The following is an 18,177-nucleotide window of genomic DNA, read 5'->3' as shown; positions in this document are numbered from 1 at the left end:
CTTACTTTTCATCTGAAGATCTTCATGAGAACTGGACCTGTCCATTTTACTTTGGCTGTCCTGGTTTCCCAAAGGTCCATCTTCTGATCCTATTGGCTTTGGCAATGCTGGTTCCTCCAAAAGGTTTTAATTGTGAACACTTTTATTGCTAGGAAACAAACTGCCTATACACCTCTGGCAGAGTGTATTTATTATTTACTTTTGCTGGTTTTGTTCTGCCTAACTCTGAAACATTCCCTCCCATCTCAATTTTGTAAAGGTGATATATACAAGTTTTATTACTGACCTTCATTGACGTCACTATGTGTGCTGGATAGTAAAGTATAGAAAAAGTTACTCACTTGCATTATTGTTTCTTATATTAATTATTCAATTTCACATTGAATGTTATTGGTAGCTGCTGCATTTCAGATTTTTGTGCTTCGTGTATATATAAATATATTTTCATCTAATTTTAAGTGAGTGAATGTTTACTTGGATACCCGTGTGAACTGAATTCATGTACTTCTCTATAGCTCACATAACTCTCTCCTAAGATAAGGTTGGCTGGTCAGCCACTCTAACTACTTGTGTAGTACAGGAGTTGGTCCTTAATACCTAGAGATACTTCTTATGAAGTCCCACACCAGAAAAACGTACCTAACACCTGTGTGTATGTTTGTGGGCACCTGTGTGTTGCCAACAGAGCAGTGGATGGGCTGGTGGCAGTTACATGCTGACTTGGCAGTGGCTCTGAATGTCCTCCATCTTTGGGACACCCAGGCCCTACCATAGAAATCAATGGTTCCTGAAGGAAGGCAAGATGGTCACTTTGGCCTCTTGGCTTCTATTGGCTTTTACTTTGTTTCCCAAAGTCCTGGGATAGCCCTGACTCAGTCCCTTCCCCTTGACTGTCTGTAAATAGCATATATGGCTCTGGGGCTTCCTGTCAGACTGACCGGAGCCTTCCCAGGGGCTGTGCGTTGTGGGTACACCCTTGGGGTGGGACCTGTGTGAATGGAGGTGGGAGACAACTCATATTTGGTGTTGTGGGTGTCTGGGTTTTGTGTGTGACCCAATGACTGAGACAGCCTTGGCTGAAACTGGTATCAATGCTGGGTAGTGTGCGGAAAGGCTGGGTGCTAACCCCAATTCGCATTCCTTGTTATGGGTGTCTGGGTGGAGTGAATGGCCCGAATGCCTGTGAGCCTGATTGACTGCCTGGCTGCATGAATGCCCTCTGCGTGATTGGTTGACTAGCCTGGCTCAGCCTGAGTGAATGGGGAACAAATGTGTACAACTAGGGTCTCTGCACTCAACAATTGGTTCAGAAGCGGAAGTCAAAACCGAAGCTGATCCCTGGAGTCCAGCTGGAGGAGGAAGATCGCGGCTGCTACTCTTCACCGAAATCCAAAGGCTGCCATGCTGCTCCAAGGACTGATCCAAGAGAGGACCTGGCTAGGAGACTTCTCCCCGAGCTGCGAGGAACCATCGTGCACCCTGCTGCTCCTCATCAGAGGTACCCCAGAATATAGTCCTTTGTGCCTGCCGACCGGAGAAGGAGTCTTCATGAATCCAGAAGAGGAGTCCCCTGACATTTCGAGTCAAAGAAGTCCATTGGTGTGACCCAGGGTCCAGAGGAGCGTTCGTGACCGCAGGAAGTCCATTGCAGTGTAGTGCCCAGAAGAGTGGATGCCCTAGCATAGTGCTGATTGACACCCAGAGCTGCGACAATTCCAAACTGCTGAAGGATACTTCAAGGAAAACCCTTGCCATCATCACAGACCACTTTTTCCTGCCGTAGGTGGTCCAGGGTTGCTGATCGCAGAGGAAGGTCCACCTGTGGGTTTCCTGCCATGAGAATCCAATGAAGACGTCTCGAGGGTCCAGACTTGGTGAGGGTCATCAAAAGCCATCCAGTGGTCTGTGCTGCAGCACCGAAAGGTGGAAAGCTGTGATATTCCGAAACCCGACACCAAAAGTGACCTCTACACCCATTGCCACCAGAAGTCATTGAAGGTCCCCAGGGGTCTTACTCTTATCTGACAAACCGTTGAGGAGCACACAGCAAGTTTCATCTTCCCAGGGCTCCTATAGTCAGAGAAATCGTCAACCAACGGAGAGCACCGCAAAGAGCAAAACTGCTGCACTTCAGAAAGACTTGGGTTCCATTTTTCTTCTTGGGCTCAGCATCCAGGTGGCTCCTTCTTCCAAGGGTGTCCATCCTCAGGTTAATCATCGAGTGAAACCGAGAAACTGTGCCACTTTGCCTGCCAAGGCACCAAAGGTACTGAGACGAGGAAGAGCATCTTCTAGCCTCAGGAGTCATCCAGGGTTCCCAGATTCGTCTTGGATCCTGTTCTCCTGTGGCCTCTCAGGTACTTTGGGGTAGTAGAAACTTTAAAAAGAAAGTGGAGAGTTATTGAACATTTTTGGACTGGGCTGTAAAAGACAAGATAAGTTACTCCCTAACTTTTCCATTACAGGATGCCCAGGTGGGGGGGTCCTCACACACAATTGTGTATCTAGTTTAAAGAAAGCATTCTGCCCTGTTCATAACTAACCTGCCTTTCTTCCCTAATCTATGCCGTTACACCTTACTTAAGAATTCACATGCCTATTTGAAACTGTCTGCAGTTGGTGCATGTATTACTGAATATAAGTATTGTGGTACCACAGAGTGTATATATTCCCCATTCTTTGAATAGAACTGCATGAGTACAAATTGTTTTTATTTATATGTATATATATTACTGAACCTTATTTTATATAAAGATGCTGTATTATCACCTAACATAGTGTGTGGACATTCCTTTGTGGGGGATTGGGGACTCATTGTCCTTAAGAACCAGCATCTATCACCTCCTGAGTACTCCTCCAAGCTACCATATAGTGGACCTTGGCTGGGGTGCTCTGTGCCTTTTTCCCTTGCCTTTTTGCAGGTGTCTGCAGGGGAAGCCAGTGAAGCCAGCAGTCAACAGACACCAACAAAAACTGAGTGTGGTATGGGTGGGGAGTAGAGCAATTACTCTACTCCAGAAAACACCTGCCACTCAATCTTACCTTCCAATAACATAGACTGGCATAGACTCACACCAGGCATACTTAGAAAGATTTGTGACCACCAGACTGAGCCTATTATGACAGGATTGTAGAAGTTGCCTTGCATTACATACTAACATACCTGTCAGGGTCAACAAGCGCTGCACTTGGATGAAACCTGAATGTTAACATGCCCACACTTAGATAGAATTGTGAACATTAGCCTGCGTAGCATCTAGATAAGATTGTGAATGTTAGCATGCCCACACCTAGATAGAATTCTGAACATTAGCCTGCGTCGCATCTAGATAGGATTGTGAAGGTCAGCAAGTGCTACACTTAGACAAAACTGTGAATGTTAGCATGCTAAATGTCAGGTAACCCACTAAACAATATAAGCTCAAACTCTCTGCATACTTATCTCACTAAAAAAACTCACACAACCATCTCTCGCACAAGCCACACGCACTTCACAACACTGCAACAACACATAAGCCGCACCAACAGCACACACGGACTGACCCCGATCGAATACCCGCACCAAAGCTCAGCACCCGGTGTATACCGAGTTGAATCTGCCAACAGAACAACACTCCTCTCACTATCCTGCTCCCTCTTCACCTTACTAATCCATCCCACCTTATCGTTTACAGATCCGCCAGAGCGCCTGGGGACCAATTCCGTTGGTGACGGTGCGCGGTACAAATACGTTTAACATTTAACATATAGAGGGCAGAAGTACAGACCTCCAGTCTTTACAGCTGCTTACTGGTCAACCCCCCGCACCCTCAAGGCCTGACTCATCCTGTTGGTCTAGGAAAAATGGACACCTCTCACGATGGACGGCAAACGCATTTTGGTGGCCGAAGGCCAACCGTCTCATGTACGAAACGATAGAAATACAGGTTCCCGAGTTTGACCAATGAACAGCCATTTTGATGTAACAAGGATCGCCATTTTGTTTTCTAACGATTGCTCATTGCTTTCGGTTCAAATTGCTTCGCAGCACATTTCTGCTTACACTGCTCGACTGTTAACATTGTTGTTTGAACGTGAAAGGACAAGGCCGCAAGGCTAATAAAGGTTCGTTGAAACACAACGTAGGCAGCTCCGGAGAGGAATGCCCGGCTCCCTCCTGAATGTAGCCTTGAATCAGAGCCGCAGGGCATTTAATCATTTCACAGCTGCCAGCCAGTCTCGTTATATGATAAAATATGTTAGAATAAAGCAGCTAAAGGCTTGAATTATGCTCTTCTTATGGCCCCCCTTTTCCGAGCCCTGTAGAGCGTGTCGGCTCCCAGGACACGAATAGCACCTCATAGATAGCAAGGTCTGGAATGTGACTCTTCCCCCGTATGTAGCTCGCTTTCAAGAGCAGAAGCACTGTGTTCTGTTCAACAAAGAAAAGATGTCTCTGCACTTGCAAGGTTGCATATTGTTACTAGAATAGATATTTGAAGGCGTCATATTCGTTGGAAGTGTCCATCAAACCGACTTCAAAGAAACCCAATAAGGGGGGTGTTAAACATGTCACAGCTGATTGTATGATATGCATTTCGTATATATGTAACTGATGTACGTAATTCGCTCTCTTGCGTCCCTCGAGGTCTAGAGATACACGTTGCGGGGTGTGAGACCGAGTTGGCCAACTGAGACTATTTGCTTTGCAATAAACCCTAGCTTTGGGAATACAACCTCGTGTCTGGCGTATCTATCGTGTGTGGTGACTTGCCTTGTTTCCATAACGCGAGGGACCCCTAGGGGCCCCTTTCAATCCTTCTATACAAACAGTGGTTAAATCCATTCTCAACCCGTAAAAAAGAACACATAATAACAAACAGGTCAATTTTGTGGAAAAGGGGGAAAGAGTATAGCTTGCAGTTGCGAAATGCATTCAATGTCATATCTGCGAGGCAGCCTCTGGCCTTGGGAACTTGATGCAACAGTGCCTTCAGCTGTGTACTTCTCAGGAGGGGCTCATGAATGGGCCTGGGCAGCCCGAAGCATCACATATTCTACAGCTCATGTCAGCGACAGCACTAGGCACAGGTGTTCAGCTGTAGGCGAGTCTCATCACAGATGCGCCTGTAAGAAACCAAAATTAAATGCAGTATTAGAGTTGGTAACAGCAGCAATGCTTTGCAACCCACTTTCCACTGTGGACTGCTTCCACGTTGTTCTGGTTCCTCTTGCTGCTTCTCATAAGCATGCCTGCCTTCCTTCAGGTCCTGCTAAGCAAAGTGTTGCTTTTTCCGGCTGCCAAACACCTTGGCATCTTCTCTCTGCTCCTGGTGTGAATGCGGCACACCCTACTTGCGCAACCATTCTCTGCCTTCTTGCTCGTGAGCCCCTCGGCTCTGCCACACTAGTCTGTGCTCCCAGGGACCACACTCCTCGCACTAGGTATGACAACTTCTTCCAAACAGCAGCAGCCTCTTGGTTTCCGATCTTTAACTGTTCCACGCAGAAGTCACGTGGAAACAACTAGCATGCTCATTGATCTTGAGGCTCTTTCCACTTTGTATTGATCCCTTCTTCCTCCTTGTCCCAGTACTTGGCTAATTATGAGAGATGAAGTCCATTGATGTTGCCTGATGCAAATTACTTGAAAGATTACTTGTAATCTTTCCACAGTTCTACATGGATGATAATTAGAACTGGAAAAGACAGTCTTGGAGCTTTAACCCTTTTGTCCAGGGATGGAAGTTTGGTTAAAAGGGCTTTGGGAAAAGGTTTTTCTATTTTCACAAAAAGAGGGGTATATATGCATAGCAATAGGCCATTAGGTTATTGGAAGCAAGGGGTCTTCTACATGGGCAAATCAGGAATACAGTGCCTTACCCAATGAAGTAATGACAACTCCCCGGAGGCTGTCCCCCCACCCCCATGTGATTTTCCCTCATATTACCGTCCCCAGGGTCAGAGTCAGAGTCAGGTAGCGGCTGCTGGCCACATGGGAGGAGATTACCACCGGGGAATCCATGATGACTCCATTGGATTCATCACACCACTAAGTCTGTAATGTCCTGACCCAATTGCAGTGCGTGACAGGCCACTTCCTTCCCATCGTCCACCAGGCGTAGGAAACCTTCCTGCATATCCCTGGGGATGGTTTATAGTGATAATACCGAAAACAAAAATCTCGAAAAACAAAAGGCGGAAAAAAAAAATATCGAATTTTTTTTATGACGTTTTTTTCTCGAAATGGGGGGGTTCCCCCCCAACCCCCCTTTTTTCTATTTTTTTTTTATTTTAACCCTTTTTTTTTTACTTACCTGACCCCAAAAACACACATAAATAAATAAATAAATAATTCGATATTTTTTTTTCGAGATTTTTGCAGTTCGAGATTTTATTTTCGGTATTTTGACCGACCACCGACAGGGATATGCTTTGCCACCTGCTCGATCATTCTCTATAAACCATGTGAATACTTCGCAAAGGCACATGATGCATTCACAGCCTTCAGGGCCATGCTGCTAGAGGAGAATACTTTTTTTGGCAGGGGGTCTTACTTTTTGGACTTCCTATCTGTAGGAAGATAAGATGTGGACGTCGATGGTCTTGTGTCGAACGGTGGCCGCCTGAACTACCAACCCCTCTGGTGTAGGATGGGAGGAAATGAAGGGTGTATCCCCCCTTACCAGCTTATATTTTATTGTAAGCTCCGAGTGAACCCGAGGGGTAGATCACGGCCTCTGCCATAAGGTGCAAATGGGGTTAGTTATGGTTGCATTGAAAGGTAGTGCCCTTTCCGTTGGTAGCCCTCTGTTCAAGATGTCAGTCCATTTGTAAGCTGACAAGGGCTTCGCTGAGGCGCACAGGCCTAAAGCATCCACTACCCTGTCAAGCGTTCTCCAGTATTGGGCATTGGCATGCCCATATGGGTTGGCCTGTTGGGCATCGGGATCTGGGGAGGTGTCTAGGCCACTAGCATCTTGTAGACCTTCTTAGATCAACCTGGTGGGAGAAAGAAAAACCCCACACCCACTCGAACCTCCTGTCATGGGCTCGAAGCCGAAAGACACTTGATACCCATCATCATCGAAGATGGATTGCATTGTCTCGTAGAAAGACAATCTAAACTCAGGGCTAAATGATCGCAACCAATGGTGCTGACTGTGAAGGCTTCTTCGGTATGGTCGGTTTACCGATGGTTGACATTGAACCCAAAGGGGTCGTACCTGATGCAGTCTCCCCAACACCAGGATCACGGGGCATAACTGTAGCTGCTGAGGCCTGCTGGGTCGAAGTTGTAACCGTAACAGCAGTGGCCCACTTAAACATCTGGAGCATTTGCTCCTTAAAGACCTCCCAATCGGCCTTCAATGTACCCGAACTCGGGTGGGATGTACCCCATTCCTCTGAAGAGTTTGAATCGTGACTCCGTCAGTGATGCTTTTTCTTGTGTGACGAGCATGACGAAGAGTAACTGTGAGTGCAACCTCTTATTCACCTTCTTCGGGAACATGTCCTCCTATTCTGGGGTGGGTGCCTCCATCTCCTGCTCCGACGATCTGCTGGCCGATCGAGCCGGGGACTCCAATGCAGAGGTGCCCTAACGCAAGCTTCGCCGCCCACTGCCTTAGCATTTTGAGATTCATTTTTTTGAAGGCCCTGCAATCCTCTGTGACATGGTCGGCCCTGAGACACCACACACAAATGCTGCATGGGTCTGTTATCGACATTTTTGCAAAACAGTCCTTACATCCCTTCAATCCCGATGCCTTAGGAGTGGACATCACAGCGAAGATCATCTAGTTTTAACACAAAAAACGGAATTATTGTATTTTTACATTCTCTGTCGAGAGTTGCTCCTAACGAGCATCGTGATGAGCGTGCAGAAAAAAGGAACTGAGGTACGGAGGTGTAGTATGTATGACGACCAATGTCAAGTCCGGATTCGACGAGCTACACGTCGAATCAAGAGGGATTGATGATCGAGTCGAGATACACTATGCTCCATGTCGAAAAGCTTTCAAAGCAGCTGATGTTGGAAGGTGGTATCTACCTAATGAGGAATCTGAGGGAGAAAGCAAACCATTTAATCTGTTTTTAAGACTTAAAAGTGTAAAAAAGAGCCCTTTCATTTATTCCCACCACTCATAATATAAGCATAACATTTATACTGATTTCCATACAGCTGTATGTGCTATGTTGTATGGTATTGCCTTGCAGTTTGCAACTTTATACCATGTTTACAAAGTTTAATGATGCTTGCAACGTTCTACTATGTCTGACATGTTGTGTAATGTGCGACTTAGTTCTATAACTAACAAACTACTTTCTTCCTCTTACTCTAACCAACAACCATGCCTTTAAACATATCTAAGAATTAACTTGTGGGAATACTCCTTGTGTTTTCCAGCATTTTACTATATGAAGAACACAACTTTCCTGGTGGCCATGACATTAGCTATGCCTGTGGGCACACATTCGCTAATGATGGCTATCTTTAAAATGTTTGTTCTTATAGCAGCGTAGGCAGCAGGTCGCTTACAAAGACAGTCAACAAGAAACAAATCAATAAATCCTCAGAAAAGAAAAGAAACCTTACGCAAGACACTTGGGAGATGCCACAACCGCTCAGGCAAACAAATGGGTCTTAAGAGCTTGATTGAAAACGGCAAAAGAGCTACAACCCTCAGGATGGGGGCCTATAAGTGTTAGCTGGCTATTAAGAATGGTGAGTGACCATACACTGCACCCTGCTGTTGGGGAGCTCTGTGCTTAGTCTCTGAGTCAATCCACGCTTAAGGGTCTGTCTTTGTGTTGCGAGGCATGTCTCGAGTAAATTACTCCACCTGGTTTTTCAATTGAAGTGTGCTGTACTTGCTATAGAAAAACATAACAGGGAGACCTGTGCCAATGCTGTTGTGGCATGTCTGGATCAAATGGGTCTGAACTTATGTTCAGAGACTTGTGTTGAGCGTGCAATTCCACCAGTGTTTGCAATTGTTTTCAGCTGTGTTTGTTGACACAACACACCTGTGACGTGAGGCTGTTTACCATTTTAGCATAGCAACTGGGCATCTTTTAATTCATGTAGCCGACCAGTGAAAATAGTAAGTGCTTCTTTGTTTATAATAATCAGGAGAAATATCCACCAAACGAAAATCAAAATGAGTCTCTATGATCAGAAAACGAAAACCGCAGAGAAATGCAAAATAAAAGTTATTCTCTAAAGCTGGTGAAAAGTGGCACAGTAAGGGACAGAGGAGTCATGGGAAAAGTTAAAGAATTGTCGCCTTTTGGCTTTTCTTGGGGGGATTCGCATAGAAAAAGGCAGGAGAAATATGGGTCAGCTGCTTAATGACTTGCCCCCTTTATGATTTTCCGTAGAGAATTGAGGATTAGCAGGAAATGCACTTGCTTGCTCTCGCATGACAGAAATCATGGTAGGGAATTGCTGATGCAAATTCACGGGCTCAACAGTACAAATGGGAAAATCACACTATGTGAAACACTGGAATAAAGCAGGAGGACAGCTGCATCTCCACCTATTTAAGGCATTTAAATATGCCTATTTAAGGCATGGGGGCCTTTTCTTTCCTAACTTGAATACCCCGCCTTTAACCCTTTGTATGCCATTTATCGCTGTAGTTAAAATTAAACTTTTAATAGCTGATGCTTTTAATTATATCCTTAATATTGTATCCATGTACTGTATACCCTTGTTGTGCAGTGTTTTGTAGCAACTAGGTTCACATGAAACCAGGACATACACCAGTTTATTTAATGGCTCTTGTAAACTAGTGTGTTTATACACTTGCCTTCCCTTCTGAGCATTATCACAGGGTACTACAGCATCTGCTATGGAGCTAATTTCTGAAGGTCATGAACTCTGGGTGTGTGTTAATGAGTCTAAAGTTTGGTTGGTATAGTGTCTGCCGGAGGGTGGCCATCATCTCAAGAGTAAATATTTGTGCAGTTTGCACTTGCAGAAACAGATACATAAGGAGAAAGGCAACTGGCTAAAATGATAAAAGATGTTCCCCTTAAAAGGGTAGTTCCCTAAAATGGTTTAAAAAGATTGGCCATAATGAAAAATATCTATAAAAAATATGTTTCCAAAAAGTGCCTTCTCCTCCTCTCCCATTTATGGTGGCACCAGGTAGGAGGCCCTCTTGGCCTCCTTACACTCCTCCGAGGTCATCATTAATGTTTACTTGAATGGCACCATCTTGGCCCAAGGCCCTCAAGCCAACCTTCTCCTCTTTGATAAACGCTTACCGCACCTCATTAATTTCCTTTCTTCTCCTGATGTCCCCTCTCTCCCCTTCTCGGCTTCCTTGCCCACTCCTCCTTTCTCCCCCTTGGCTACCTACCCCTCTCCTCCTTCCTCTTCTGCCCCCCCCCCATGGGCTGCTCCTACACCTCCACAGGGCGAACCTCTGATTTGTACCCCTCCCCGGAAGTCTTTCAAGGACGGCAACCTTCTCCATATTGCCACTCTAAACTCTCGCTCATCTGTCAAACACTCCTCTGACATCTGCCGCCTCCTAAAGGAACTTGACCTCTATGTCCTCGGTCTCACCGAGACATGGTTCACAGCCAGTTCTGTCACAAGCTTTGACACTCTCCTCCCTTATGGCTACAAGATCCTCTCCGCGCCCAGATCCAACCATTCCGCAGGAGGTGTAGCCCTGATATTCCCTGAGTGGATTCCTGCCTCTGTCATTACTACCAGGCCTACTCATCTTTCGAATGCCTCGTCTGCAGGCTCTCTCTCTCGCCTGGCCATTCCCTCACTGTGGCTACCATCTATCAGTTACCTGGTCAGATCCTTTCCTTCCTCTCTGAGTGGGCAGACCTCTCCTCTTCCCTCCTGGTCTCAACCACTCAATTCCTCCTCCTTGGAGACTTCAACATCCACCTGGATGCTTCCTGCCCTTACACTGGACTCTTTCGGGACCTCTGTGCCTCTCTCTCACTCCCTATGGCCTGACTCCAGAGCACACTCTGGTTGTTCTGATCCCTTCAGACCTTCCTCTTTCGATCCCTCTCTACAATGGCGACGAGGATGATAGCTGTGCTGGGGGGACAGCACAAAGGATGTGACATGCACCGCCCCCCAACCAAAGAAGAAGATCCTCTCAGGTAGGGACTACGCTGGTTGCCATTAGGCACAGAGGGGCCCGGCGCTGGATGCAGAGGAGCAGGATGTAAAGGGCAGTGCCAGGGGCTGGGGCCAGCATGTCTGCCAGCAGGTAGGCAAAGGACATTGGGGGCCTAGAGACTGGCAAAAATGGACCTTGGTGGGGCTAAGGGCCCATTGACAGGAATGAAGGGGCTTGGAGCCCAATACAGCACCTAAAGTGGCTTGGAGACCATTGCTGTGCAGTGGAGGTGCTCAGAGCCCATTAGCAAAGCGCATTGTAGGGGCTTTGGGCCCATTAATAGAGGTTTGGAGGGGCCAGTGAGCGATAAATGCTATGAGGCGCTGGTGAATGCTGCAGCTCTTACCTGGGGCAGATGTCTTGGTCTGGCGCCGCAAGGCACATTGTACGCTGTGTGAGGCACTGGAGGGGCCTGGGGCCCGTTTGGCTTAGAATGCCCAAAAGACACAGAACAGCGTTACAGTAGGAGACGGCAGTGAACTTGCAGGGCGATTTTGCTGCGAGGGAAGTAAAAGGAACTACAGTGCATGTCTGTACATGCTACCAGTGAAGAGGGCGGCAGTGATAGAGGCCGTTTAAGGGGACCCGTGGTAGACGGGGCATAGCCCATGTTGGCTTAGGACACACACATCGGGTGTGAAGCTGCAGTGGAACTGGGGGCAAATTTGTGCACAGAGAGGCACACACCAGGAGACTTGTTCAGAGGGGGAGCCTTCTGCGGGTGCGGAGACCATTGGAGCGGAGAGCTCTGTCTTCACAGGAGTTTTACCAGCAAAGGGGACGTCAGGTGGATTGCTGAAGGAGTCGGCGATTCACAGTTCGCATCGAATGAAGTGTACTTCATCCGGTGTAGGAGGCGTTCGCTTCCAAGGAGCTTTGTGGTGAAAGAAGAGGATCACTTTCTTCTTTCATCCCATCTCACCCTCTCTACACCTCAGGACAAGCCAACTCCAGCACTGCCACCTACCTTCTCGGTTATCCGACCCATGAAGCGTGTGTCAGTGGAGGCTTTCGCTGCCACTTTCTCCCCCCCTCATCTCCCCTTGGCTGACTCACACCCCGACACAGCCCTTTCCATGCTCCACACTGCTATAACTGATACTCTCAATGTTCTTGCCCCTGTCATGAGGATCCGCTTGAAGCCCAAAGCCAAGTGCAACTCTTGGTACGACTCTGACCTCATCACCCTTAAATGCAAGTGCAAGGAGGCTTTCGGTACATCCTCTGACAAACTGAAGAGAGCCCATATCCAAGCCTGCGTCTCCGCAGCATCTAACAACTGGGCCAAACTCTTTAAAATCTGCAAGGAGCTGGCCAATCCTGCTGCAGTCTCTACCTCTCTTGTCCCCTCCCAGGCCCTCTGCACGGCCCTGACTTCTTATTTCATCTCTAAAACACAGGCCATCTCTCTCCCTCTCCCCATCCTCCCTCTACTCCCTGCTCATCCCCTGGCCCTTCTTCAGCCATCTCTACTCCCTCCTTCTCTGCCGTTCCCCTGTCCTCCTTAGACAAGGTTTCTAGACAAGTCCGATCTATGAAAGTCTCGTCAAAACAGGTTCATCCCTCTTCCTCCAAAACCATCAAGGACCACATTGACACCCTGGCTCCTGCTCTGGCTGATTTCTGTAACCACTCCTTCACCACTGGAGTCTTCCCCTCCCAAGCACTCCCTTGTGCACCCTCTTCTTAAGAAACCCTCTGCCGACCCTTCCTGGCCGGCTAACTATCGTCCAATCTCCATCACTCCTTTCCAACGCAAACCCTGGAAAAGCTGGCCATCTCCCAGCTTAATCTTAACTCTGAATCTGTTGGTTGTCTCCATGACCATCAGTCTGGCTTCAGAGCTGCCAGAAGCACGGAAACTGCTCTCCTGAACATCCGTGAAGACCTGCTCTCCAACCTTGATTCCAAAACCCTGTGTCCTCATTTTACTTGATCTCTCTTCTGCCTTTGACAAAGTCAACCATGCCATCCTGCTCAACCGTCTCTGTGATAACCTGGGTATGACTGATCAGGCCTTGGCTTGGCTGACCACCTTCCTCTCCGATTGACCCTCCCAGCTCCAACTTGGTTCCTTCCTCTCCTCTATCTCCATCTCTACCTGTGGTGTTCCCCAGGGGTCTAACCTTTCTCCCTGGCTGTTCAACCAATACCTGGCACTTCTTGCCCACCGCATTGCCACTCTCTGCCCCAACTTTCAGTGCTATGCAGATGACACTCAGCTCATTTTCAGGCTCCCCTCAGTCACCTCTTCTCTTTCTCTAATCTCTGACTGTGTCTGCTATCCAGGAGTGGTGTGCCGCCAATGATCGCTGCCTTATTGCCAGTAAGAATGAGATTCTCCTCATCCAACACCTGCTCCCTCCTTTCCTGTCACCCTCTGGCCGGCCTCCTTTGGCCCTCTTCCTGCTGCCACCTGTGAGGCTAAAAACCTTGGGGTCATCTTCGACTCCACACAATCCTTCTCTTCTCAGATCTCTGATGTCTCTAAGAAGTCACACTACCAGCTGCACCTCCTCAGAGGTATTCTTCCTTTCCTCTCCTTCCCCCAGAAGCTCACTGTCTCCAGAGCTCTGGTTCTCTCTAGGCTGGATTATTGAAACAGCCTCTTTCTAAATCTGCTTGCCTCTACTCTCTGCCCTCTGCAACTCATCCAAAACAGGACTGCAAGACTTGTCCTTGGCCTCAAGCCCAGGGATAGTATCTCTACAGGACTGAAATCTCTGCACTGGCTCCCAGTGGCGGCAAGGATTAAGTTCGAAACCCTCTGCATTGTCCACAAGGCCTTCTGGGGCATCGGGCCTCAATACCTTCAACTCTCTCTTCCCAAATATCTTCCTTCTCGAGCTCACCGCTCATCTGCCTCCAACTCCCTCAGGGTCGCTTCTCCAAGCAGCGAGTTGGTGGTAGATCTCTTTCATCTGCTGGGGCCTCCCTCTGGAACAGCCTCCCTCCCTCACTGAAACTTGAGAACCATCTCTGGTTCCGGAAGCACCCCAAGACCTTCCTCTTTGCTTCTGCTTTCTCTCCTCCTCTCCCCGGCTGATGATCTGGATGAATCTGAAACTGCACTGGTTACCTGGCTACCCTCTGATCTCAGGCCCAGTATTAATAATTGACCTGAATTTTATTTTCAGTTCCTGGCACAGGAAACTTAAAATAAAAGTCACAGCAATTATGAATACTCTGCCGGAAGCCGCAATATTCATAATTACTGTGACTTTCGTTTAAAGTTTCCTGTGCTCCTCCGGTCCAGGGGAACACAGAAAACCTGCATTGAAAGGCACAGCAATTATGAATACCACGCCACCCGTCGATTGTGGCATGCAGCGTAGTATTTATATTTGCCAGTACTTTCGTTTTAAGTTTCCGGGAACATTAAAATGAAAGTACCAGCAATTATGAGTACTCCGCCGCCCGCCACAATTCTTTATTGATGAACTCACATTGTTCATTTCACAAAATGAATGCCTCCTAGTGATTACAAATCCTGACTGAGGCTTATTTCCCGAAACCTTTACAGATTTTTTATATATATTTTTTATTATGGCCAATCTTTTTAAAGCAGAACATTTTTGAGTGAACTACCCCTTTAAGGCAGAACAGGACCATCTGTTTTCTGGCAAGGTTCAACGTATTTCTGAATGGTTGAAATTTCACTGAGCATGGAAGGCAAGAACATCTATTAAGGCATCTGCAGAAGTAGCAGAATACAGTGATCTGTCTATCCTCTCCCAGAAAGAGGAAAGATCATTTCTGATAAGCTTTGATATAGCTCAGGTGACTTAGGAGCCAGAGAGATTCAATTCAAATTACTCTTCATAACCCATACAGGCTTTTATGGTTATGGCTTCCTCTATCAGATTATCAGCCGTTTGAGTGTCTAAACCGGTCTCAAAAGAGCAATGAAGTCCTTTGATTGGTATGGAAGGCTACACAGAACAGTTAAATATTTTAACAAACAACATAAATGACACAAGAAAAAGAAAAGAGAAGTTCTCACCCACTGGAATGCAGAGAATATCAGCCTGCAGCTGCATGAGTATCTTGTTACTGGTCATGCCTCCATCAACTTGCAACTGGGTCAAAGGAATTCCAGTGTCTTTATTCATGGCATCCAAAATCTTTCAAAGTGAATTTAATATCATTATAAAACCATGGTAATTAAACATGACAAAATAGAATTCTTGCAGCATTCAAATCAATTGATACAAAAGATGTTAAGAAATAGGTTGACGTGGCAGTAGCGGGAGAATAGCTGCATGTTTGGCCAAACATGCTTTTGCTGTGCTCCCACAACATAGTACTCCCAATTTCTGAAAACAGAGGTAAACTAAAAGCCACTTTAAGTTCTTCAATTCCAATGAGTGGCTATTGGGGGGTGGGGGTGAAGATATCATTATATATTAGAAGAAAAAGAACAAATTAATCAGAATCTATAATACTCCATCTGAAATGTCAGCAAGGATTGGTCATGGCTATCCTCCTTGGCTTCCACATTAAACCCTGAAATGGATAACATTCCCACTTAAAAAGATCCACAGGTTTTCCATAGCTTCATGGAACTCCTGTGGTTAAACTAATCTTTTTTCTTGGCTTAATAAGAAGCTTAATGTTTTAAATTATGACATACTGCTTTATCAAGAGACTATGGCCATGCATCATATGATATTGCCTGGCTTTCGAGTCTTTCAAAAATTGGCTGAGCGCGGTCCAACTGGACACCCGTATGGTGGAATTGCCATCTGCATGAATACCAATTTGAATTTCACTACTCATGAAGTTTTTCAATCTCCATTGTTTGTAGCAGTTGTCATAGCCTTTCAACTTCAACTTCCCATAGTGGAGTACTTTCTATCCGTATCCTTACATCATAATTCCAACCGTCTTAAAATCAATAATGCCTTTGATTATTTGGATGCATTATTAGATAAAGTACTCACTAAATATGCGGGGCTTATTTTCGAAGTTGTTCGAGCAGGCGACGCCTTACAATCCCTGTTAATTGCCAAAATTGGGTACACTAACTCACATCACTTGTCGCTGGTCACTGGATTCGGATGGATATTAAGCCCATACCGTGCATATATAATGCCAGAAAAAACACAAGTGACTCCAGGACTCGGCGCCAAAGAAAAAGATTGTTTAATCGCATAAACTATATGAGTCGTAGCTACATCTGAGAACAGTAGCCCTCTACTTGATTACGCATTTCGGCTACCACAAGCCTTTGTCAAATCAGGGCTATAATAATTAGACCCAACATAATATTGTATTGCAGTATTTGCATTCATACCACAATTCGAAGTAACATTAACCATATTGAAATTGAAAATTACAAACATGTCCACATTTAGTTAGACAGAGAAACAAGGGTTGGTGAAGGGGAGGATGGAACGGGTTCAAGAAAACACAATATTGCCATCAGATAGACACATAAAATCATAATCGTTAGAAAACCCAAAGAAAAAGAGAAGATGCAAATATAACAATCATACTCAAAAAAACGGGACGCGGATGTTGGTAAACATATATGTAAAGAGAAAAAATAAATAAAAATGACCATTAGTTCAGTTGTAACAACAAAGAAAAAAGTCTAAATAACATGCCGTGAAGTTTATGAAAATACGCTTACCCAATATTATTGTGAAAAAGTCCATATGACTGTTGCCCGAAATATAGTTAAAGGGACAAATCCCAAAGGCTGAGAGTCTGTAATTAAAGAGTTGGAATAATCCAGAGTTACAATATACTATTCAGTTGGTCACCTATATTAAGACTGTGGCAACCCCCATCTAGTGTGGAATGGAAACCCATAAAGGTCACGGTCACAGTCCCTTAAAGCGTTGTGCGGTACCTACTGGAAATATAGTGGCATAGCAAAAACTATACCCTGAGTGATATCACAATGTAACAAACAATGGGGTTAACCATAATCCATCAGATATCATGCCCAATGCGGTTCGAGTTAACAAAGCATTCCTGCCCAAGTCTTTGGAAATACACACGCTCATACAAGCGAGTGTACAAGATCAAGCGTATCCTAAAATAAGCCTTGATATTATCAGGAAACTAGGAGGTTCATCTTTGTAAGTCCATTACAAACACTCGCGTACGCGAGTAAACATGATTTAGCAACTTACTCTGCTGCTCGGGCTTCTATTCGTGTTGGCTGCACAATAGCTGAAGGCAGCCGGCGCCATTTTAGTGAAAGCTAATGAAGCGTTCAGATTTCCATGGCAACACGTCTGCTCGTTGCCAAGGAGGTCTCTCTCCTATGTCCTCGCAATGTCTGTGATGATCGGCTGCTGCTATGGCCGCCATAGTGAAGTGTTGAAACATGTATACTGTGGCAACGCAAAGCGCGTTGCCACGGAGCTCCCTGAGCCAGGTCACTGCTGATTGCATTATAGAATTAAGATTGAACCTGCATTCAAGCTAACATCTCGTTACTTCTATGTAAATTATTAACATGCACTAGCCCTGAACTGTTACCAAATAGCAAATTGCAAGACACATGATATTTACATCCAAATCTACAAGTAATTGCATAGAGTCCAAAAAGTTATGACATAAGCTGAATAATAATGAGAATCACCTATTTAGGTGTATGCTATACCCCACAGAAATTGGGTTGGTTTAAAAATATGGCCCAACCCACAGAGTCTCCATGAGTGGCCGGTTCCCATAAGTTTCCCACCAACCCACAAAATCCATAGAAAAATGTTTACCGCAAATATAGAAGTACATTCTGTCAGCGAATTGACTATTGTAAATAAAAATAGTTATACCATCCGTTTTATAGAGACAAAAAAACCCACCCCATCTCCTTATCATTGTTGAGACCAGTAACGGTAGAGTTAAAAAAACATATGGTACGTGCTTCAGACTGCCTCAATGCCTTCAGTCTGTCTCCTCCTCGTTTGTTCATTGTGACTTGTTCGAGACCTAAAAATCTAATGTCAGATTTATCATGCATCTGATGACAGCTTTGCCAATGCTCGGCTAAAGGCAGAGAAATATCTTGACTGCCAAT

At 45.8% G+C, this 18,177-nt stretch overlaps 1 protein-coding gene across 5 annotated transcripts in view; it reads right to left on the bottom strand.

Annotated features, from left to right (window-relative positions):
• Nucleotides 1–18,177, bottom strand: part of GK (glycerol kinase) — a 2,191,429-nt gene that overhangs the window by 422,527 nt on the left and 1,750,725 nt on the right. For all 5 annotated transcript variants that reach the window (XM_069637310.1, XM_069637305.1, XM_069637306.1 and 2 more), the window contains one exon: nucleotides 15,145–15,265. In XM_069637310.1, the coding sequence (XP_069493411.1) occupies nucleotides 15,145–15,265 (121 nt within the window). The remainder of the gene's footprint in view (nucleotides 1–15,144; nucleotides 15,266–18,177) is intronic.

Source organism: Ambystoma mexicanum, chromosome 7p (assembly GCF_040938575.1).
Source record: "Ambystoma mexicanum isolate Mex_15411 chromosome 7p, UKY_AmexF1_1, whole genome shotgun sequence".
In the NCBI taxonomy this organism is placed as follows: Eukaryota; Metazoa; Chordata; class Amphibia; order Caudata; family Ambystomatidae; genus Ambystoma; species Ambystoma mexicanum.
Note: the sequence above shows the minus strand (reverse complement) of the source record. Positions and strands in the feature narration are given on the sequence as shown.